At 42.8% G+C, this 22737-nt stretch overlaps 2 protein-coding genes across 9 annotated transcripts; both read left to right on the top strand.

Moving 5' to 3' along the window:
* The first annotated feature begins 998 nt into the window (after positions 1–998).
* Positions 999–6049, top strand: Smcp (sperm mitochondria-associated cysteine-rich protein). The gene is made up of 2 exons (NM_031536.2): positions 999–1152; positions 5347–6049. The coding sequence occupies exon 2, from the start codon at positions 5367–5369 to the stop codon at positions 5802–5804; it is 438 nt and encodes a 145-aa protein (NP_113724.1). The 5' UTR covers positions 999–1152; positions 5347–5366; the 3' UTR covers positions 5805–6049.
* A 2088-nt stretch (positions 6050–8137) lies between these two features.
* Positions 8138–20264, top strand: Ivl (involucrin). 8 transcript variants are annotated; one of them, XM_087632112.1, is made up of 4 exons: positions 8138–8300; positions 12523–12581; positions 12719–12972; positions 17832–20264. In XM_087632112.1, exons 3-4 carry the CDS (start codon positions 12954–12956, stop codon positions 19892–19894), a joined length of 2082 nt encoding a protein of 693 aa, XP_087488238.1. In that variant the 5' UTR covers positions 8138–8300; positions 12523–12581; positions 12719–12953; the 3' UTR covers positions 19895–20264.
* The last annotated feature ends 2473 nt before the right edge of the window (positions 20265–22737 follow it).

The raw sequence follows: 22737 nt of genomic DNA, 5'->3' as shown, positions 1-22737 counted from the left end.
GAAATGTATGAGCCAAGAATAAGGAAGATTCTCCAAAATTCAAATCACAGAGGCTTCTGTAGTCTTTGGATTGGATACACTGCCATCTGAAGAGTGCCGCAGATGGTGAGAACCATCAGCCATGACTTAGGATATGATGCAGGTTGGAAAATCATGAGTACCTGACCAGAGGCTCTGGAGCTTTCTGTCAGTGTTGTAGCTTGGTGCCTTTGTGAAGGACAAAATTTGCTTCTAGAAGCTTCTGTCATTATCTTTAAAGAGACTGGGGTAAAGGAAGGAACAGAGCAAATAAATCCCAATTGTCTATATTAGGCACTGAAATTGACCTTAACTCCAAAACCTGCCACTGGGTGGGCTGCTCTGAACTCTGGGAATATCATAGTGAGTGAGGAGAGGCCCATTTCCCTGGTGTAAATTCTTCCAGAAGTTGTAACTGTCCTTAGGATATGCTCTGAGCTCTTTCTTACACATTCAAATCCTTCTACCTTCTTTTATGTCAGTCCACCTCTCTACACTCCTCACTCTGATCCTGCCTCAGTGAGCTTCGCTGACAAATGGTCCTCTTCCATTTCCTATACCAAATATTTTTACATTTTCCAGATATGAAATGGAAAGTTTTTGTGACCCGCTCCTATGAAATGGAAATATCTTTTCTACCCACTCCCATTTTATATGGCTATTTACCAACTCTCAGTAAACATCGATTCTTTCCAAAAGGAATGGCTGTGTCTTATCTTGCTTTTTAAGATCCACTGTATCAGTCTAGATAATATAGTTTGTGCTTTAAACTTTTTGGGGTGTGTGTGATGGGATGAGGTGAGTCAACTAAAGAGCTTTTGAACTTTGGCAAGGGCGGCCAGAGCAAGCAGACAGTTTGAGCAGGAGTGGGCAAAGGTAAGCCAGCTAGCTAGTCATAGAACCTTGGGGAGAGTATTATGATGTCATAGAGAAGCTTAGAGTTTAGAGGGGAGGGAAGCAGAGGACCTGGCTCAGAAGACTTTGGCTTCTGATAGTCATGGACTCACTAGACTGCTGAGGAAGATCCAGCATCTATCTGCTGAAAACATCCAGAAAACTACTTTTAACACCAGAATCAAGCATGGAAGTGGTGAACTAAGAAGAGCCTGAGGAAGAATTGTGTTGCCTGATCAGGTAACACATACAAGCCTTATCTTGTTGGGTCTTCTTGCTCTGAATTGTTCCTTTACTTATCAGTTAATGAGGTCCATATGATGCTATATTAGATAGATGAGAATATCTTTGCTGATTAAAAAGAGAAGCAGAAAATCAACTATGTGATTTACTGTTATAAAACACTAACAGGATAATTGGTGAAAGGAACTTAAAAAATATGGACTCAGCTGATGGGCCAAGGAAGTTTATTTGAATGGTACTTACATAGAATATCAGGTTTGAATAGTATTTAGTGAGAGGTTAGAGTGGAGACTGGAGAGAAATTCTTAAGAATGGGAAGCTATTCAAGGATCCCAAAAGGATGTAAGCAGAATTCAGCAGCCATCTCTTCTGAGCCAGCCTATGAAGCATGAGAGAACGGTAGCCAAAAGTGAGAGAGGATGCCCAGAAAGGATTGGATTGGGTCAAATTGGATTTAGGTCAATATTCACTAAAACAGAATAGCAGAAAGACTTGATACAGTGGGCAGACTTCTGGAGCAGCTTGTGAACCGCATCCTTAAGTGGAGAAATGGGGGGAGAAGCTTGTCCTGAGGGATAACAGCAGGCAGTAAGGTTTTCCATGTAGGAGGCTTCAAAAGGATTAACTATATTTGTGTAAAAGGAGAAGTACTCCTTTGTAGGGGAAGAGAGCAATCAGAATCCTACGTAAGTATAACAGACCAGTGTAAAGTACCAGTCAACAAGATGATGGCAGCAGAGCTGGTTTGCAATGGACTTGTATCCAGTGTGGTAAGACTACTCAGCAATTTGTTATTGTCTTCCCTATGTTACAGTGGAATAGATTGACTCCTAGCCTATTTGCCAACTCTAACACAGGGGATTTATTCTTCTATACCTAACACAGGGATAATGGTGTGTGTGTGTGGGGGGAGGGGGTATAGCTCAAGAGCTCTGTACTGGAATAAGAAATGCTGTTATAGAAACAGCATATCTAGATCTAGATAGATGGATGGATCTTAACAATCTGTACTTCTCAGTCACACTCTGAATTGACCTTTCAATGTGCTGTCCTTCAAGTGAGAGAATTAGAGAGAGATGGGGCAGGGAGGGGAAAAGGGAGAGGGAGGAGAAGTGGAGGAGGAGGAGGATGAGGATGAGGAGGAAGAGGAGAGGAAGAAGAAGAAGGAGGAGGAGGAGGAGGGGGAGAAGAAGGAGAAGAGGAAGAGGAAGAAGAGGGAGAAGAAGGAGAAGAGGAAGAAGAAGAGGAAGAAGAAGAGGAAGAAGAGGAAGAAGAGGAAGAAGAGGAAGAAGGAGAAGGAGAAGGAGAAGGAGAAGGAGGAGAAGGAGAAGGAGAAGGAGAAGAAGGAGGAGAAGGAGAAGGAGAAGGAGAAGGAGAAGGAGAAGGAGAAGAAGAAGAAGGCGGCAGAGAGGATAAATAGTGGCACAGGCTACACTCAGAAATAGAAGCAATAGAAAACAAACACAGGGTGTTGGATCCTCCTTTGAGCCTGGTCTGGGATTGAGGACCTTAAAGGAGTAGATGCAAACAAGGTGAAGAGACAGATAAGGAACTTCCCACAGATACACACCTCCAAACTCACTGCCTAAGGCTTCACGAGCTCAGAACATGTTCTCTCTCTCTCTTGCTCTCTCTCTCTCTCTCTCTCTCTCTCTCTCTCTGTCTCCCTCCCTCCCTTTCTCTCACACATAACTCACACACACAGACACACACACACACTCTCATACACACACATTCACACACGTGCACACACATACACACACATACACACACATACACTTTCTGTGAAATATCTTTAAGCTAAGATGATAGAGACCAGATACTCCTTACTCCTTCCTGGCTACCCCAGTGTCTACTGCTATGCTGATGTGTCTATCCTCTTCTGTTTGTCTCCTCACTGCTGACCTCAATCCCAGGCACATCTGGGCATTGCTAGGCAGATCTGCCAGCTCAGCCCCTTTGTGACATCTCTTGTTCAGAGAGGGATGGGATTACTTTTCCTACCCTTACCCCTTAGTAATGCTACTCCAAGATCATCCTCTGGAAACAGAAATAGAAGTTTCTTAACAAAGGACAGAAACCTTGATAACTGGTTGACTTAGTTAGGAGAGAATTAAAAATCTGTCTCCCAAAATCACACCCTTTCCAAATGGAAACAGTCGTGACAATTCAGCTTCATCACTGAGGGAGAAACCAGGAATGTGAAGGGCTGAAATACAGTGGATTTTCTCCCTTCCACATTTCTGTCCCTGCTGCTGCTATGGTCCAGGGGATTCAGATCATCTGAAAATTCTGTCTGTATCCAGGAATACAGAAGGTCCTCCTTGGATGCCAGGGGCTTTCTTTCTACACTGAAAGCTCAGCGAGGATAATAAAGTTGAGTGGAAAGAGAACAGGTGGGACTTGGCAATTAGCTTGTCAGTCAGAAAATCACTGTCTCCACAGGGTGGAGGTATCAACCACACCTAGGCTCATTGGGACCCAGTTTGTCAAGTGTAAACTGGATTTAGGTCAAACTCCCAATGGAAAAGGAATGAGTCTAAGGACCTGACACCCATCCTCCAGGATAGCCAAGGCCCGTGTCTTTTGTGATGTCATAAAGAGTGATTCTTATGGCAATCTAGTTCATCATAACAGGTGTCTTTAGTAACCATGAAATTCAAGAACTCTGCACACTTCCAGGGCTTGCTTTCTAGAGTAACAGTTTCTATCTGGCAAAAATAATTTGTAGTTTCTATCCCCAGGAGTCCCTGAATCTTCTGTACAACAAAACAAGAAGATAGGCTAAGTGTTAGGGAAAGGAAAGGATGAGATACAGGTGGAAGGGTCCACTCCAGGAGACTGAGACCTTAGCAGAGCAGGCACCATTAGAGGAGTTCTTCACCCAGATCTCAAAGACCTGAGTAAGAAAGTGTAACTAATTCAACTTGCTCCAGCTCACAGGCACTATCACAAACCTCAAGCTAATTCCCTTCTTGTATCATCATGATAAAAGAGCATGAGTGTGTGCGCGCACACACACACACACACACACACACACACACACACACACACACACACAAATATGCATATATACAAACTCGTCAATATTTGGCGGCATTTTTTAAAAGTTTGTGCCAGAGGATGTTTTTAAAAAATCCCTGTGGGTACCACAGGTTCGGATGGTGGCTGAACACCTACTTGGGCAGTCACTGCTCCAACATCTTCTTTTGCCTGGTGACAGGGCTCTGACAGACCTGGTACCTATCCAACATGGATGTGTGGTTGCCTGAACCCAATGTACATTAAGGGTGTACAAAAACATCCTGACTCCTTAGATATCTCTTTTCTAGTTACATGACAACCCTGGTCTCTCTGCCTTTGAATTCTTAGTTACATTCTTGCCTGAACTGAAACAAAGTTATTTAAGATTTCACTATTTAGAAGAGAATAAAATCATTGTAAAAGTTTTGAAAGGTTTTCTTTGAGGTCTCTCCAAGGTCAAGGTCCTTCCTCCTTATCCTTGAAGAGAAGGACAATAGCTAGAAGATGTGAATGGAGTGGCTTTAGCCTTACAGAGCTAGACCTCACAATCTCTGGGGCAGTGATGTATCAATGTCTTGTTGACACTAGCCAGTGTCAGTTGATGGTCCATGTTACAAGGTTCATGGAGTTATCATGTACATTCAGAAAGGGAGTGATAGTTGGTGACTCTGAGAATCCTATTCCACCTAGATTCCTAGAAACCACATTTAGACCTGAGTGTACATGTGATCTGGGGTGAAATGGGACCTATTTTGAGTCCATTTACAAGCCACTGACATAGATGTCTGAATTTCAGTTGCCTTCATATTCAAAGTAGTGAATAAAAGATTTACCTTTTACATTGGTGTAATCATTAGATAAGATAAAGCTTATGTGACTCAAAATCAGCTAAAGGTCTCTACTCCTGACGAAGAATCTTTACACAAATTTATGACATATTTGTAACTTTATATTCTTCATCTGAAACATCTCTATCTAATAAGGGACAGACAACTAAATTGCTGTGATGGCATGAATGGGCAATATTTCTGGCCTCTGAGAGGGCCAGCCCTACTTAACCAAGGTCTTAGTTTTCATCCTGGAGATTTAGATGCATTTGGAGACCAAAGAAGGTGATGCTGAAAGTAGACCTTCAGATAGTCATTTAAATATTCTTTTTTTCCCTAGAAACTCCAACTCTAAAGAAGATGAGTGACTCATCCAAAACCAACCAGTGCTGCCCCACTCCATGCTGCCCACCAAAACCATGTTGCCCACCCAAACCGTGCTGTCTGCAGAAATCACCTTGCTGTCCCAAGTCCCCATGCTGTCCACCCAAATCCCCATGTTGCACACCAAAGGTCTGTCCCTGTCCGACTCCCTGTCCCTGTCCAGCCACCTGTCCAGCTGCCTGTGCTTGTCCTTGTCCGATGAAACCATGCTGCCCAACGAAGTGTACATGCTGCCCTAAAAAGTGCACCTGCTGCCCACAGCCCACCTGCTGTGTTCAACCCACCTGCTGCTCTTCTGAAAACAAGACTGAGTCAGATTCTGATGGGTCTGGTCAAACTCAGGATAGGGGTGCTCAAACACAGCAGTCCCCTCAAGGTGGTCAAGGCAATTGGAACCAGAAGAAGACCAAGTAAACTGTCCCTGACACCATGCTCATCCTCAAATGGTGTGGGGGATTACTACAGGCAAGGTTAAGACTATGTTGTAGCGATGCTGTTTTCATGATAACCAACAAGACCACTCAACCATAAGCTACCATTTCGACCTAACCATAGGCTACTATTGCAACTGGAAATGGAAAGTAGAAAAGGATAGAAACATCTTGTCTAGTGATCCTGACATTTAGATAGCAAAGAAATAAAAGAGCAAATAAAAAGAACATTGTTCCCCTCTTTCCTTTACATGTAAAGCCGTCTCACCAGTTTAGCCTAATGGAGTAAGATGTGTACACACATAAGAGCCGTTGAAACACAAAACTTTTGTCCAAGACACAGGCCTTTGCTGAAAAGAGTAAGGCATGTTCTTCCTGGGTTTTGGAAGCTATTCAAGCTAAACAAAATTCTACCACAGCCATATTCCTGGATCCCGTCTTGTTTTTAAAGTGAAAGTCCTGTATCACAGGAACCCCTTCAGTCCTAGGTAAAGGGAAGGTGGCTAATTTCTAAATCCCAATTCTCTGGTGAAACAAACTTCCATAATGCCCCCTGAGATGACCCCAAGGACCTAGCATGCTTTGGCAGCATCAAAGGTAGAAGACTCAGCAAAACTAAGGCTGGCAGCACGAGGTGAGGCCTCTGGTGTCACGCTGGCTCTGGGGCAGAACAAGCTGCTGTACATCTGGTTCTGTTTCATACTTCAAAAGATTTATAGCATAAAAGAGATGATTCATTCAAAGTGTGAAACAGAGGGTCTGACAGGGCTAGCTCTTCTAATTCTTCCTGATGCCAGAATTTTACTTCGCTCTAAACAGCCACTGTGTTAAAGCAATTTGCTCGCAGACACATTTCCACAAACCTGGGTGAGCAAGTAGGATAGAAAGTCATCTACACATAAATGTCCATTTGGGACGTTTGGGAAAAGGGGGTACATACACCTTCCCTAAAGCCTTCACTTTGCATTTGCTCCTTTGTGTTGTTCCTTGCCCAGAAAGATCCAGTTTTGTACCTTTAACTTTGAATTAAAGTTTTTCATAAAATTCTTAATGCCTAGAAAATTATTCCTTCAAACCCTGTCTTCTCAATGCCCCTAATCATCATATTTGAAGAAGCTCAAACCAAAATATATACATCTGATCTATGATGTACACGAGTGAAGTTCCTTGGACTTAGGAAAATTAAGTGCATTCATTGGTAATAATGTATCTAGGAGGGACAAAATGTATCTCCTTTAGTTTGTATAAACTGGGTAAACCAACAAAAATGGGACAGGATATTTCAGTAATTTTCCAAGTGGCTGACAATGTTTGGATCAGGTGGTTCTGAGAATATAGGCAGAGTGTTGAAATTTAAAGGACAATGTAAAAGTAAAATATAAATATACACAACTATGCTCCTCCATGTTGAAAAGAGCAAAAGGATGACAGACAAATGAAAATGGATAGATGGAGATCATTATGCTGTGTGGAATAAGCCAAATTCAGATGAACATCATGAATTCTTATATACACTTCATGAAAGCTGTAGGTGATTATTTGAATTAAAGGGGAATAGTAGAAGGGGGGCAGGCAAACAAAAGTTCATCCCGAATGTAATCAAAATGCTACAAACCTGTGAAGGCTATTGCTTCATATACTAAAAATTTTCAGTGCTCCAAAGTTCCCCTGTTGCAGGGTTTAAGAAAGTTAAAAGTCCACATGTTCACTTAGTAGCCTAGTCATTTACTGTACTGATGTGAGTGTTGCCCTCATTCATAGTTCAGGATGCAAGATGGCTTCTTACAGGGAAGGAGATAGCGGGTTTCAGGGCTTGCCACCCTGCCCAGGATGATAAGTGGGAGGAAACCTTGGCAGAAGTGACCACAGAGTCTAGTGATATGGAGGAACAACAGAAGAGGAAAGCCTTTCACTACCTGTCCCCCACTGGAGCTTGATCACAGCTAGGAAATCTCTTTTCCTCACTGCAGATTTCAAATGCCACTCTTCCTGTCACATCGAATAGCCCTCCTTGCCCAGTTGACAGACACCACAGCAATCTCTCCTCTATGCCAAATCAATGTGCATTTTACATGCTTAGTTTGGGGTCATTTCCCAAGTATTCAAGCACATATCAAATTGTTCTTTTTATTATCAAAAATGTCCTTTTTATTCCTGACTAGAAATTCATCAAAGCATTCATATGCTCTGGTTGATGGATGTTTGGCTCCTTTCCAATGGTTGGCTGTTACAAAGTTCTTATGAATCTGGTCACAGGTATTTCTGTAGTGGAGGATGAAAAATATTGAGGAAAGAAATATTTATTTTTGCTTACAGTTATAGTTGCAGTCCATCATGGAGACATCACAGATGTAGGACCATGCAACAGCTTGTTATACTGCCTTGGTAAACAGGAAACAGAGGGACATAAGAGCTAGACTCAGCTTACTTTCTCCTTTTCATTCGGTCTGTGGAAAGGTACCAGCGACAAACATTTAAGGTAGGTCTTCCCCCCTCAATTCAGTCTAGATATGTGCAGAAGCTTTAGCCTAGGTCATTTGATTCTTTCGAGTTTACAATCAAGATTAATCATCACTGGTTGCTTTTATCAAGGTCGCCAAGCTCCATGTTCCTTAACAAAAAGACATTCATACTCTTATATTTTAAAATATTCAATAGTATGTATATTCAATGTTGCACAGTGTGATTATCATATATTTCATGTACATTGTGAAATAATTGCCAAGTTCAAACTAACACCTCCATCACCACCCTTCCTGTGTCTGAGATATTCACCACTTAGACATAACTGGAATTTTATGCTAGTTGATCAACATCTCATTTCTCCTACTGACTTCAGATTTAACTTTCTTAGTTAAACAGATAAACTAAGTTTCCAGTTATATCTACAGCATTATTTTTCACCATCGCCTCCCCTCTCCACTTCAAACAATGGTCTGATTTATAGGACACTCCATTCATCTCTATGAAGTATTTCCATCTAGTTTCTCTCAGTTTCATTGACTTTCTTTTTTTCTTTTTTCTTTTCATTGACTTTCATATCTCCCTGACAACTTAACAGTGCAGATAGTCTTCCAGTTTCTTTCTCCTTTTTATAATATTCATTCCCTTGGTTATTCATCTTATATAATGAGTTCAAATATCATTCTCAGTCTATACCACAAGCATCTTTCTGAACTCAAGGTTTATATCTCTAAGTGCCATGTGATGGCTGCCTGAGTTTCTAATGGGAATCTCATCCTGTCCTGTTTCAGAGCTCACAGCTGAGATTTCTCAGGAAGCTATTCCTTCTCTGGTCCCTTTGGCTTTGTTAGCCATGGCTCTATCCTATTATGTATGACTAAAATGTTTGAATTATTGTTGGCTTCCCACTTAGGCCCATCTGTTTCTTCCATTGTTAAAAATCACCTGTAATCTGACTACTTATTTTTATTGATGCCACTCTACTTCTGAGATATTGATAAAATCATATAGTTGCCTCTTACAGCTCCAGCTGATTCTATTCTTGTCAGATATTTTCAAAATTAAGTCAGAGGGTGTCATGACATGTCATTTATCATACCAGCCACTCCAAAAGACAAAGTTACTGCATGATGTTCCCTTCACAGTCTGCTTCCACTCACTCCACCAACCTTATCTTATTCACACATGCCCAGTCACATCTTCCTTCTTGCTGGTTCCAGAAGACATTTGTCTAACATAGTTTGCTGCACTATCTCATTCTCCTCCTCCATTTCAACTAGTGCTGACTTTCTTTTCTTCAGGTTCTTGCTGGGACTATTCCATTTAAAGTCCCCCCCGCCCCCGATTCCTTAGACTTCATAAGTTTTCCTTGACGCATTTTTCTACATAGAATGTAATAACATATGCTGTAAGTATCTGTGCTTGTTTTACTTATTGCTGATATGCTACGTGGGAATGAAATCTGTCACACAGTAGATGTTTCCCTGTTTAGTTTAATGCTGGACCTAGAATACCGACACAAGAAATGCTGTCAATTAACAGCAGTTAATAAAATCAGTCACTAGGCAGAAGTCAAAAAAGCTTTTTCCAGGAGAGAGAATAAAAGTATAAAGGTGCGGAAGTAAACAAAGGCAAAAGCAGTGGCTTAGCCCAGACTCGCCTTGCCTACCAGTTCCCCTCTGGAATCTCTGTTATCTTTTGTGAGCCAAGGGGTTATCCCCTTAGCATTCTCAGTGTGGTAGAGTGTGTTTTAGGCGTGGGTGACTGGGCTTGAGATTCCTGGCAGAAATGCTAGGGTGGGGTGAGGGGGGAGTGAAGTTGGAGCAAAGCAAGCAAATACTTGTCTGAGGGAGGAAGTTTGATTCACCGAACCCTATAGCACCCTGACCTCTACCCTCCCCCTGCCTTCTTCACTCTGCATGGGTTTTCTAGCAAAACCTGAATAGTGGGAACATAGCCTTTACTGTTCCAGCACGTTCCATCTTGTGGCCAGTAGTTCTGTCTTTTTCTATGGCAGACCTAGGTGCCTCTCCAAATAAACTCCATCACACTTAATGACAGCTCTGCTTTAGGAGTGGAAACAGTGACCTGGGAACAGAGATCAGAACTTAACTCACTTTCCTGGTGGTGAGTCTGCTGGCAAGTAAGTTCAGGTGCTGTAGAATCTGGGCTCCTCCTCTGTAATATGAATGGGATTAAAAGATATTGAATGAGAAAGAATGGAATAAACAGGCTTGGAGGATTGCTTTTCTATAACTGCCCCCAGGGACACTTTCACAGCCCTGGGTCTTTTTTGATGCAGAGCATACACAGTTTAGAGTACTCCCTTCATGTGGCATTGAGTGAGACACCTCTCTGCTAATAAGCCTGTCTATTTATTAGGCAAGAAGTTCCCTGAGATAGGTCTGTCCTAAAGCAGGCTTCTTGAGGCCAAGAATTGTATCCCTCTGTCAGACTGGGAGACAGACCAGGGACCTCAGCATCCTGGCATACATGAAACTCAGAGACCTGTAACCTTTGGGCTGAGTGACCCAGTTTGAAGAGTGTGTAAATGAGTGGGGGAGGAAGGTTGATAATCAGGATTGATTGGCTGCCCTGCATGGGAACGACTCATCTGGAGACCAAGAGTTTTATATGGCTTCATGACAAATCATCTACGAATACAGAGAACAAATGGATGGGGTCAGGAAAGGGCCATATTGGGGAATGTTGGCTCACCAGGACCAAAGGGAGTCAAGGATGTCAGCTGCTGTTGGTACAAGCTACTCTAAAACCAAGTATTATTTCCAGACCCTTTTCTTAGCACACATGCAGATGCATCTGACCTGGGTCTGAGTGGTTTCTATATCCACTTTCAGAAGTAATTTTGAAAGCAATTAGCCAGTCAGGAGACAGCTGGTGCAGGATCAGGTGCCCCCTGCAAACACCCTAATTAGCAAGAAATATGTGGTAAACTAGAGCCCCAGCCTACTTCTGTTTATTTGTACGACACTTTTAAAGACTCATCTGACAGAGGGTTTGTGAATGGACTTCTTCTATGACTGCCTTTCTCTTATCACTGCTGTGCTCCTCACCCATTCTTTCTTTCCAGAGCCTAGCCACTCCCTGTCTATTCTCTACTATACTGGATCCCTCCCACTCTTCATGCCATGTCTGTACATAAACACAGCCTAAAACCTTATACTCTGCGTATATTATGCCATCCATCATTCTCTTTCCATTCTTCCCTGACCCATCATATTATGACTGACTATGCACACACTCCTCATCCTTGTGTTTGGTTTATCTTTCAATATCAAATCTTAATCACAAATCACTATTTCTCCTCTGCCCACACAGGTTCCAAAACCCCTTCATGTCCCATCATGCTCTAGGAATACAAATTCATTTTAATTTATTACATCATGGGGGCAAACAAGACCTTGTTAGAGAAAGAAAGATGACATACTAGTCATCACTATGGTGTATTAGTTGTCACTTGAGGCCCAGTAGCAGGTAATAATTAGATCAGAAAATTAAAAGGCAAATGACTTGGTTGCTGACACAGTATGTTACTCTCTCATTTTTCCCTTGTCTTTCTTCTTTCCTTTCTTCTATTCTATTCTATTCTATTCTATTCTATTCTTTCTTTCTTTCTTTCTTTCTTTCCTCCTTTCTTCCTTTCTTTCTTTCTTCCTTTTTTCTTTCTTTCTTTTTTGTAAGACTCATGTGACCCAGCCTATCTTGAAACTTATTGTCTAGATTGAGCCTGAAATTGAACTACTTATCCTCTTGCCCTGCCTATCAATTGCTGGAATTATGAAAAAGACATGATAAACTCTGCCTTGCCAAAGCCTCATGATTTTCAAGGGAAGAATAAGGAAATCAGCCTTGATAATCTTTAAAAAGTTGTTTCCTTAAAATGCTCTCTTTAGGCAAGTAGCATACTACATGAATATCAACCAATAGGCGTAATGGTACCTGAAAAGAAAGCAGCAAGAATCCTGAGTGTCAGTCATGTGCTAAGTATGCATATTGCCTCACCAAATCCTCACAGGAACTTATGGGACTTAGAAAATGTCTCTGAAGTCATGTAGTGAAACCCGTCACACTGAGCAAATTCTATTAAGGAGCCTGATAGGGAAGAGATGCCGTCAGAGCAGCAACCAGTGTGTCTGGTTTCCAGTCTAGCCCTAGCTCACTGTAGAACTTGGACAGCTGGAGTTTCCTTTTTCTAGACTCAGTCCCTATCTGTTTAGGAGATGGAACCTAACATCGAAGATGACGTTCTCTGAAGAAGCTGCAGTACTCTTCAAAGGCAAGTTTTCAAAAATTAATTTATACTTGGCCAATTTCACACATTCTGGTCATACTCATCCCTTCATCTCTTATCCTCCTTTCACTACTGCCTTCTTCTATCTTCTCTAACCAAGTCTCCATTCCATTCTTTTTTAGGGAAGGAAGAGGACAGAGCATTCCCGTTCTCCTCTACTCAAAACATGAATTTCTTACTCCACCAAATTTCTTTTCTCCCAAAGCCAAAAACAAAAGTCATGCTTTTGTTCTTCTTGCCACCATCAAGAGGAAAACTGGGGAAGTTCTTCTGTAGTTACAATATTGAAAAGAAAGGGAATTGGAAACCTAAAGTGAGAATGAACAATTTGGCAGGCCAGCAGAGCAGCCAGACAAAATGATATGGAGCAAAGCAGGTTAGCTCATGCAGATGCACACCAATGTACAGAAAGACAAAAATCAGCCCTGTGTCAACTCTAGGTTTCATCTCTCCTTCAGACTCATTCTTTCCAGAGGGTGAGAAAGGCACAGATAGCAACTGAGAAAAAAGGGCCATGTTTAGCAGGCAACAGAAGCAGGCAAGAAAGACTTCAGATATGTAAGGAGGCAGACAGGGCAGGTTGCAGATGGAGGTATGATACAGAAAACAGTACCTTCAAGAGCAGGGGAAAGGAGATCAGCATTCTCAGAGATTCTCTACACTAGACAATTGATAGAAGCTGCAGGCCCATGCAAGATGGGACTCTTGGCTCAAATCATCTACCTAGGACGATCATCTACCTAGACCTAGAAACTCATGAAGAGCTATACTTAACAATCTTACTGCCCCTCCAGAACAATGGATTTCCATAATTAATTCTTTTATAACCCCACGCCATAAACAAATAACCAACAACTAAAACTAAACAGCAAAAACAGGCTGCTCAGGAGGAGAGGTAAATCTTGTATTTTATCCCTGTAGAAATAACTAGGGTTTTAAAAACCTGAAGCACAGCTATGTCAAAGCCTCTTTATAGGTTATGGGAAAGCTCACCTTCATTATACTGGACAAGGATTGTACAGTTTCTGGGATTTATCACAAGGATCTGAGACATAAAGTCAGTCACACTGAAAAAGTTTACCTTATTGCCAAGCATTTTCAGTCCCTAAGTGGGGTAATCCTAGGGTAGAATATGGGGCCTCTGAGCATTAGAACTCTGGGGCTTCTTCGACCCCTCCTTCAACTACACACATGTTCCTAGGCTCTATCTTCTGCACTCATTCCCATGCCCTACCTTTGCCCAGTGGTCAAACACTTATGCACACACACTGTCTTTTCTGAGTTCTTATCGTGCTCTGAATCAGAGGGTGGGAGGCAGATTGGGTAGATACTAAACCTCTGGGAACCCATAAGACCAGTGTGACTTCTTGAACAGTCTGCTAGCCTGGCATTGTCACTGGGTGAGGCGAGGCAAATTCTTCCCCTGTGACGTCAGAAGAGGAGCATAAGTGCTCATGTGAGAATGCTTGGTTATTTCTGGTGGGGTGAAGAATGCACTCTTTGGTATAGAAAGTAGTATAGTTCAGCTTCTACAGGGTAGTGTTCAGGATGCCTTGTGGCTCTGGGAATAGGGAAGGCCTGACAAACTTGATTTAGAGGACAGAGTGTCATGTCAGTCCTCTATCTGTTTAAAGAATACATCCCAACAACATGGAGAATTTAGTGTTGTAAACAAATCTGCTTAAGACAAAGATTAGATGCTCATTGGGACAACTATGGGGAATTGGAAACCTTCTCAAGATTAATTAGTAATGAGGTTTTATCTTTACATTATTTTACCATTTCTTTTTTTGTATTATCTCATAATAAAAGTGTTAATGGATGACCTAAACAAAATAAACTGTTAACTGAGGACTAAAGAAAAAGATAAGCCACAATTCAGCTTTATTTTCCTGGCACACAAATTTTCACACACATGAAGATAAGTTGACATTAAAATATTAGATAGCTGTTATTTATACCTATGAGGTTTGCTGTCATTTATTCTTCAATTAGTATTGATAATGTTTTAGTGTATGAGGTGACTTTGTAGGTCCTTTGGACAGTGAAAAGTACACCCAGTATACTTCTCTCCTAGTATAACTTGTTTTACAGTAGAAAAGGTGGATAATAAAAATGGAATAAATGCAGATTAAAATAACTGATTTTTTATTAGTTAACTAAAAGTGAAGGCAATCCAACAGTTAGGGAAGTCAGAGGAGTATCTAGGTCAGACCTCAATATTTCCATCCAAGTTGGAATACATGTTAAAGCCCTGGAAAGGGGCCCATTGGTAGAAGGGACAACAGGTGCACAGTCTTGAGGCAAAGCACTTTGGATGTGCCCTAGGGACTAAGGACCTGGAGGGAGATTGTAGCATACATGTCAGAGAGAGGGCAACATGTGCCAAGATGAAAGATGGAAGTCACATAAGCCAGAGACTGTTGACTACAGTAGTGAATCTGAATTTTATGACGTGTATGTTAGGCCACTACAAGCATTTTGACGATAGGAGTGATGCTTAATTTCCCACTCTGTAATGTTTTCTAATCTATTTTTAAGGAAACATTTTCTAATGGTGGTTTTAATACCATTATTCAAGAGGCAGAGACAGTTGGATCTTTGAACTCAAGGCTAACTTTTTACAGAGCAAGTTTCAAGACAACCCGGGGTACTCAAAGAGACTATGTCTAGAAACCACACCCCTTGAAAGAAAGGAAGAAAGAAAGAAAGAAAGGAAAAAAGAAAGAAAGAAAGGAAGGAAGGAAGGAAGGAAGAAAGGAAGAAAGAAAGAAAGGAAGAAAGAAAGAAAGAAAGAAAGAAAGAAAGAAAGAAAGAAAGAAAGAAAATGTTCTGAGATAGCAATGGACAATTTAGTTTTGAATTTTATGGTGTACATTTCCAAAAATAATTATTGAAAGTGTTGGTTATCATCATGAAATACATTCATATCCTTCATATCCTGTTTCTACTATTTCCTGTTTTCCTTACCTGAGGGGTATCAGAAGCCTTTATGAGCCTGGTGTCCTTAGGAAATTCTATCAGTACACTTTGGGTATGACATGGGTGCTGGGAAGTCCCTGGCATACAGGGGGAGGAATGTAAGCCACCTACTTCCATCTACTTGATCTTTCCCAAGACATGGCATATCTCCTTACCGAATCGAGTTACATTTATATTCTGAGTACAGATGGACTCATAGCCCAATAGCATGCCTACTATATGTTCTTTTAGAAGTGGCTCCTTACAATATTGTACTATAGATCGAAATCTATGGCCATCCCCAAAACACAAAGCTTCTTATTCTATGCTCTTGGAAATAAATACACTAACTTAAAAATCAGGTCAAACCCAAACCCATTGAGATTGAAAGGTAAGTTTCATTGAGTTTACAAGTGGGATACCCTTTTCACCCCCTTCTCCTCTCCTGTGCCCAGGTCAGATGATCTCAGCTAGGAGAGTTGAGCCCTCACACTCCCACATGGTCCAATAGAAGCTAGAAAGGGGAGCCCTGCGGGTGTAGGGGTTTGCTGCGTAAGTTATCCAATGACTCAGAAAGGAGCTGGAGGAAGTTGACCAACTGGAGTGGTGAAACCAGTCCACCACCCCCAACCTGAGAAGGACAGTAGGCAGGAACAATATAAAGGGCCCTAGTTGCTGCTCAGATCAAGATTCTGCTGGAAGCGTTTGCCTTCTCCCTTCCGTGAGTTTGGTGAGTGTTAGCTGTTGGAACCTTAGGGCCGTAGGCTTCCAAGAGCCCAGAATACGGCGAGGGGTGTCTACTTAAAGTTGGGGTAGATACTGCTCTGTGCTAGATTCAGCTGGATTAGTTATCCTTCAAGGAGGCCGGTAGGTGTGCAGAGGGAAGCATGCTGTAGTACTTTCTGTATGGAGAAAGCCATGAAAAACAGGAGTGAGGAAATTCTGTTATAAGTACAAGACTTGAAATAACAAGCTCCAATTCTCAGTAACTCTCAACACTGGCTCTGAGACTACAGCTTACATTCAGAAGATCAAAGAAGAAAGGAGCTCTCAGGCTAATAGGACAACCTGCTAAATTTTTTTTTTGTTTTTTGTTTTTTTTTCTTTTTTTTTCTTTTTTCTTTTTTATTAACTTGAGTATTTCTTATATACATTTTGAGTGTTATTCCCTTTCCCGGTTTCCGGGCAAACATCCCCCCCTCCCCTTTCTTATGGGTGTTCCCCTCCCAACCCTCCCTCCATTGCCGCCCTCCCCCCCACAGTCTAGTTCACTGGGGGTTCAGTCTTAGCAGGACCCAGGGCTTCCCCTTCCACTGGTGCTCTTACTAGGATATTCATTGCTACCTATGGGGTCAGAGTCCAGGGTCAGTCCATGTATAGTCTTTAGGTAGTGGCTTAGTCCCTGGAAGCTCTGGTTGCTTGGCATTGTTGTACATATGGGGTCTCGAGCCCCTTCAAGCTCTTCCAGTTCTCTCTCTGATTCCTTCAACGGGGGTCCTATTCTCAGTTCAGTGGTTTGCTGCTGGCATTCGCCTCTGTATTTGCTGTATTCTGGCTGTGTCTCTCAGGAGCGATCTACATCCGGCTCCTGTCAGTCTGCACTTCTTTGCTTTATCCATCTTGTCTTATTGGGTGGCTGTATATGTATGGGCCACATGTGGAAAAAAAAATCTGAAATCCAGAAAGACTATGTGAGCTTCCCAGAAGTCTACAGTGTTTTGGTGGGAGTTGGGCCTGCAATGTGCTAAATGACTCCAGTCTGAAGCTTCTGCAATCCCAGCTCCCCTTCAGCACAGACTCTAAGCTTTCCAGAGCTCTGGGTCCTCTGTAAGACCTTTATTTTTCTAAGGTTTCCTTCATACTGTGACATAATCCCCAAAACTATCTTTCCAGGACCCAGGGAAAGACCAGACAAGGTTAATTAGCAGCCAGCCTATTCTTGCAGAACCTCTTTGTAGAAAGACTCCTCCAGTGAACAAGGGGGCTCACTGGATAGTGTTTCTCTGCCCTCACCATTTCCATCATAGTCCGTTCTGCTGCTGGGATTCACAGCCTAAGGAAGTGGGAGAATTCCCTATTCAGGAGTAAAGATGCCAAGAACCAGGTCCATTATGTGTCCCTATTCAGAAGTAAAGTTGCCAAGAACCAGGGCCATTATGTGTCCCTATTCAGGAGTAAAGATGCCGAGAACCAGGGCCATTATGTGTATTCTGTATATTCAGCAGTTCTATTTCCCTTGCCTTCAGCCCACCCTCTGACTCTTCTACTTTTCAGTTTGGTCTAAGGAAGCTTCCAAGATGTCCCATCAACACACAGTGCCAGTGACTGTTCCAGCTGTGGTTCAGGAATCTCTCAAGACTGTATGTTCTCCAGCTCAAACTCAGCAGGAACAAACAAAGCAACCAACTCCATATCCTGCACAATGCCAGGTCTTCACTGACACTCAAGAGAAGGGCTTTCCCAAACATGAGGAGAAGGAGGCAAACCCCGTGAAAGATCTGCCTGAGCAAGAGAGTGAGCACCACCAGCAGCCAGGACCACAGAAGCAGCAGCTGCAGGTGAAAAAGCCAGAGCAGGAGCTGCAGGAACAGGAACTGCATTCGGAGAAGCAGCAGACACCACAGGAGCCACAGGGGCTCCTGTGCCTGGGACAGCAACAGCAGCGAGAGCCACAAGAGCAAGAACAGCACCTTAGACAGCACCAGCAGCCACAGCAAGAGTCACAGGGGCAGGGGCTGTGCTTGGGGCAGCAGCAAGATGTGCTGGCACCACAGGAGCTGCATATGGGACAGCACCAGAAGGAGAAGCTGCAGGAGCCAGAACTGCCTCTGGGTCAGCAGCAGAAAACTCCAGAGGAACAGGAACTGATTCTAGGAGAAAAGCAGCAGAAGCTGCACCTGGTAGAGAGGCACCAAGAGCCACAGGAGCAGGAGCTGCACCTCGGACAGAAACAGAAGCAACAGCAACCACAAGAACAGGAGTTGCAGTTGGTACAGCACCAGAAGCAGAAGCAGCATGAACCAGAATTGTGCCTGAGGAAGCAGCAGCAGCAGGAGTCACATGAGCGAGAACTGCACCTGGGAAAGCAGCAGCATCAGGAGTCACATGAGCCAGAACTGCACCTGGGAAAGCAGCAGCATCAGGAGTCACATGAGCCAGAACTGCACCTGGGAAAGCAGCAGCATCAGGAGTCATGTAAGCCAGAACTGCACCTAGGGGAACAGCAGCATCAGGAGCAGCAGCAGCATCAGGAGTCATGTGAGCCAGAACTGCACCTAGGGAAACAGCAGCATCAAGAGACTCAGGAGTCAGAACTGCAACTGGGAAAGCAGCAGAAACCACATGAGCCAGATATGGTACTGGATCCGAAAGAGAAGCAGAAACTTCATGACCCAGAACTGCACCTGGGAAAGCAGCAGCATCAGGAGTCACATGAGCGAGAACTGCACCTGGGAAAGCAGCAGCATCAGGAGTCACATGAGCCAGAACTGCACCTGGGAAAGCAGCAGCATCAGGAGTCATGTGAGCCAGAACTGCACCTAGGGGAACAGCAGCATCAGGAGCAGCAGCAGCATCAGGAGTCATGTGAGCCAGAACTGTACCTAGGGAAACAGCAGCATCAAGAGACTCAGGAGTCAGAACTGCAACTGGGAAAGCAGCAGAAACCACATGAGCCAGATATGGTACTGGATCCGAAAGAGAAGCAGAAACTTCATGACCCAGAACTGCACCTGGGAAAGCAGCAGCACCAGGAGTCTCAGGAGTCAGAACTGCAAGTGGAAAAGAAACAGCATGAGAAGTCCCCAGAGCCAGAACTGCACCTGGGAAAGCAGCAGGAGTTACATGAGCCTGATATGACAGAGGATCAGAAAGAGAAGCAGAGTCTTCATGAACCAGAACTGCACCTGGGAAAGCAGCAGGAGTCACATGAGCCTGATATGACAGAGGATCAGAAAGAGAAGCAGAGTCTTTATGAATCAGAACTGCACCTGGGAAAGCAGCAGGAACAACAGATAGAGTATGAAGGCTACCAAAGATCAAAAAGTCTGAATCAGTTACTTAAGCAAGAGAAAGCTTCCAGGGGACAGGAGCTGGATGACTCACATCTAGAACAGGAGAAGGAGCTCTTGGACCAGCGATTGGATCAAGAACTAGTAAATAAGGATGAGCAACTGGAAAGAAAGAAGCACAAATTGGAGAACCTGACACAGAAGGAGAAGCAGATAAAGCAATTAGTACCAAGCACTGACAGAGTCCAAGAGACTCAGCCAATCCAACCAGTGAAAGAAGACTCTCTCACTACAAAGAAGCAGCAGCACAGCCATGAAGTGCAGTGAAGTAAAACTAAAGTAACCACCCCAGTGTCCCAGAGACTCTCCAACCATCCCACATATGGGAAGAGAATCACCCACACTTCCTTAAGGACCCTGGCTGGCCTACTCATCCATGAATCTGTCTGACCCTGAATATCTTCTTATCTGTGACAGGCTGGGCACAGGATCCAGGCCCAGGATACAGGATTATGGCCCAGTATCCACTCCAAGAAGCTCAATCCCAACCTTAGGTATCAGAGCCTCTTCCTGAGGTAGGGGCTGGGGGAAAAGGGGAGGCCTGTCATTAGTTAGCAACTCTGATGTCATTCCTAGTGTTGCCACAGAATCTGTGAATAAGCACAATGTCTAATAAATCATAAAAGTCCTGTGATTACTTTAGCCTTTTCTTTTCTGTTTCTCACCATCGGCAACAGACTCTAAAAAAAAATCACAAAAACAAGCTCAGTGCACACCAGTCATGAATAGAGGCTTTCCCAAGGATGGTTTATCTATCTTCATTCAATTCCATTGTACACTACTCAGATTCCTATTTAAGTCCACAGCAGAGCACACTTCTGTTTCTCATCTTAGTTTAACTCTTCATGAGAGGAAAAGAATAGAAACATGACTGGTATGTTTGGAGGCCCCATTTATGGGTTCTGATAAACACCTCCACACTTTCCTTCCTGGGCTTTCTTTTTCTTTTTTCATTCATTAATTTATTTGTTCCTTTTAGATCCCAACTGGTGCTCTTTCCCAGTCCCCCAAACAGGGTTTCTTCCCCCTGCCCCCGCCATTCTCCTCTGAGAGGAATGGAATCACTCCTGTGTATCCATCCACACTGGCTCATCAAGTCTCTGCAGGGTTAGGTGCATCCTTTGCCACTGAGGCCAGACAAGGCAGCTCAGGTGAGACACAGATTCCACAGACATGTAACAGTTTTAGGAACACCATCTGTTCCAGTTGTGGGGGGACCCATATGAAGACTGAGCTGTATATCTGCTACCTATGTGCTGGAGGTCTCAGTCCAGCCTGTGAATGCCCTTTGCTTGGTGGCTCAGTCTCTGAGCCCAGAGGTTCCAGGTTAGTTCATTCTGTTGGTCTTCCTTTGGAGTTCCTATCCCATTCAGGCCCCTTAATCCTTCCCCTACTTCTTCCATAAGAGTTCCAGAACTCCGTCCAAAGTTTGGCTGTGGGCTCTGCATCTATTTTAGTCAGGTGCTAGGTAGAGCCTCTCAGAGGACAGTTGTGGAAGGCCCCTGTCTGAAAGCATAACAGAGTATCATTAATTGTGTCAGTCTTTCCAACTAAAGATTGTCCTCATGATTTCTAAATGTTTTATGACCTGCCCTGTGAAGATTTTAGGAAAGCGAGAGAACATTGGACAAAGTGGCAGAGTAGACAGTCTCTGGATGAGTCTCAGGAGAGAAGATGATAGTGTTATTAAAGCAAGTAAAGATTGAACTAACAGTAGCTGTGGAGTGAAAGATGTTAAGTAGGATAGGAAAAAAAATCAGAAGCCACCTCAACTGTTGCCCTCCTGCTGTACCCTGCTTCCTTTTCACTTTTATAGCATTTAAAGCCAACATTCCCATTATAACTCTGGACATTCTTCTTCATAGGGCATTTAACTTTCCTTCCTTGTCTTTAGCACCTCAAATTACTTGTCTATGCCACTTAGCCATATCCTCTTGGCAGGTTGTTTCAAGTTATATAATACTATTGTTACTACAGACATGAGGATGTATCAGAGACTTCACATTGAAGTGTCCACAGGCATTCAAACTCAATTGGTTGAACAACACTCAGAAGCTCTTACAGCCCCACTCAGCACAAATACTTACCTCTTTAGAAATTTTCTCTTCTGAGTAATAATAAAAGTAATAATAATCCTTCACAGATATAATATAAGGCATTCCACTGAGCTGACAATGAAGACACTTTTCATCTGCACTATTTCAATAGTCTCCAAGCTGGTCTTGACTATTTTCTCCCTCCAGGTACCTTGCAAGTGTTCTGATTACATGTTTTTAACATTTCCACTGATCTAGGTCAGTGGTTGGATTAACCCTTATCAGTGGTTTCCATCAATTAGAACATGAAATATCAAGCCCAAGCTCTATTTGTCATTAGCTTCAGTAGGACAACCAGAAGTAGTCATAATATATACAAGGACTGTTGATGTATTGGCCATTATTGTTAGCATAGATTATTAAAGTTTGAACCAGGGATGTCTTCCACAAGGGTTTGTGTTTTGACTATGTTTCCTAATTGGTGGTTCTATTTAGGAGGACTATGGGACCTTTAGGAAATTAGGGTATAACTAGTAGAAGAAGGTTCTTAGGAGTGGGCATGGGAATATTATAGCCTTCTAGCAAACTTCCTGCTTCCTGGACCACCACCATGTGGACAAGTCCCTCCATATCTTTCCCCAAATCTTTCCTCAAAGACTCAGCTGAGTTATCATGTCTGATGCACTATAATAAACTGAAACCGCTATGGTAGAAGGTGAATCATAAAAACTACAAAACACAAAATTCCCAACAGATGTGCAAAAACAACAAAGAAACAGAAAAACCACCAAGCACCATTTCCCTGTGACTCGCCTGCAAACTGACAACCTTTCAGCTAAGGATAGCAAAAACATCCAGAGAGTTGAACTGCCAGAAAATACTTCAGAGTGTAGGTCAATGTCAGTATTAAGAACTGAATAAACAGATGAATGAAGTAAGAAAATCAAATTCGGTTCTAGACAAGTAAGTTAGAAGAACAGTTCAGGACCTAGACAGGAAGTTACTAAATGAAGCATGGAGAAGAGTTTCAGCTAGAAAATTTAGATGCTTAAAATGAACCAAACAGAAAACATG

Source organism: Rattus norvegicus, chromosome 2, assembly GCF_021556685.1.
Source record: "Rattus norvegicus strain SHRSP/BbbUtx chromosome 2, alternate assembly SHRSP_T2T, whole genome shotgun sequence".
In the NCBI taxonomy this organism is placed as follows: Eukaryota; Metazoa; Chordata; class Mammalia; order Rodentia; family Muridae; genus Rattus; species Rattus norvegicus.
This window is presented reverse-complemented; position numbering and strand designations above follow the sequence as displayed.

Coding starts and splice junctions, on each gene's coding strand:
- Ivl (XM_087632103.1), top strand. CDS start 12,545: ATGACGTTCTCTGAAGAAGCTGCAGTACTCTTCAAAG. Junction 12,582..17,831: donor AGCTGCAGTACTCTTCAAAG/GCAAGTTTTCAA, acceptor TCTACTTTTCAG/TTTGGTCTAAGGAAGCTTCC.
- Smcp (NM_031536.2), top strand. CDS start 5,367: ATGAGTGACTCATCCAAAACCAACCAGTGCTGCCCCACTCCATGCTGC.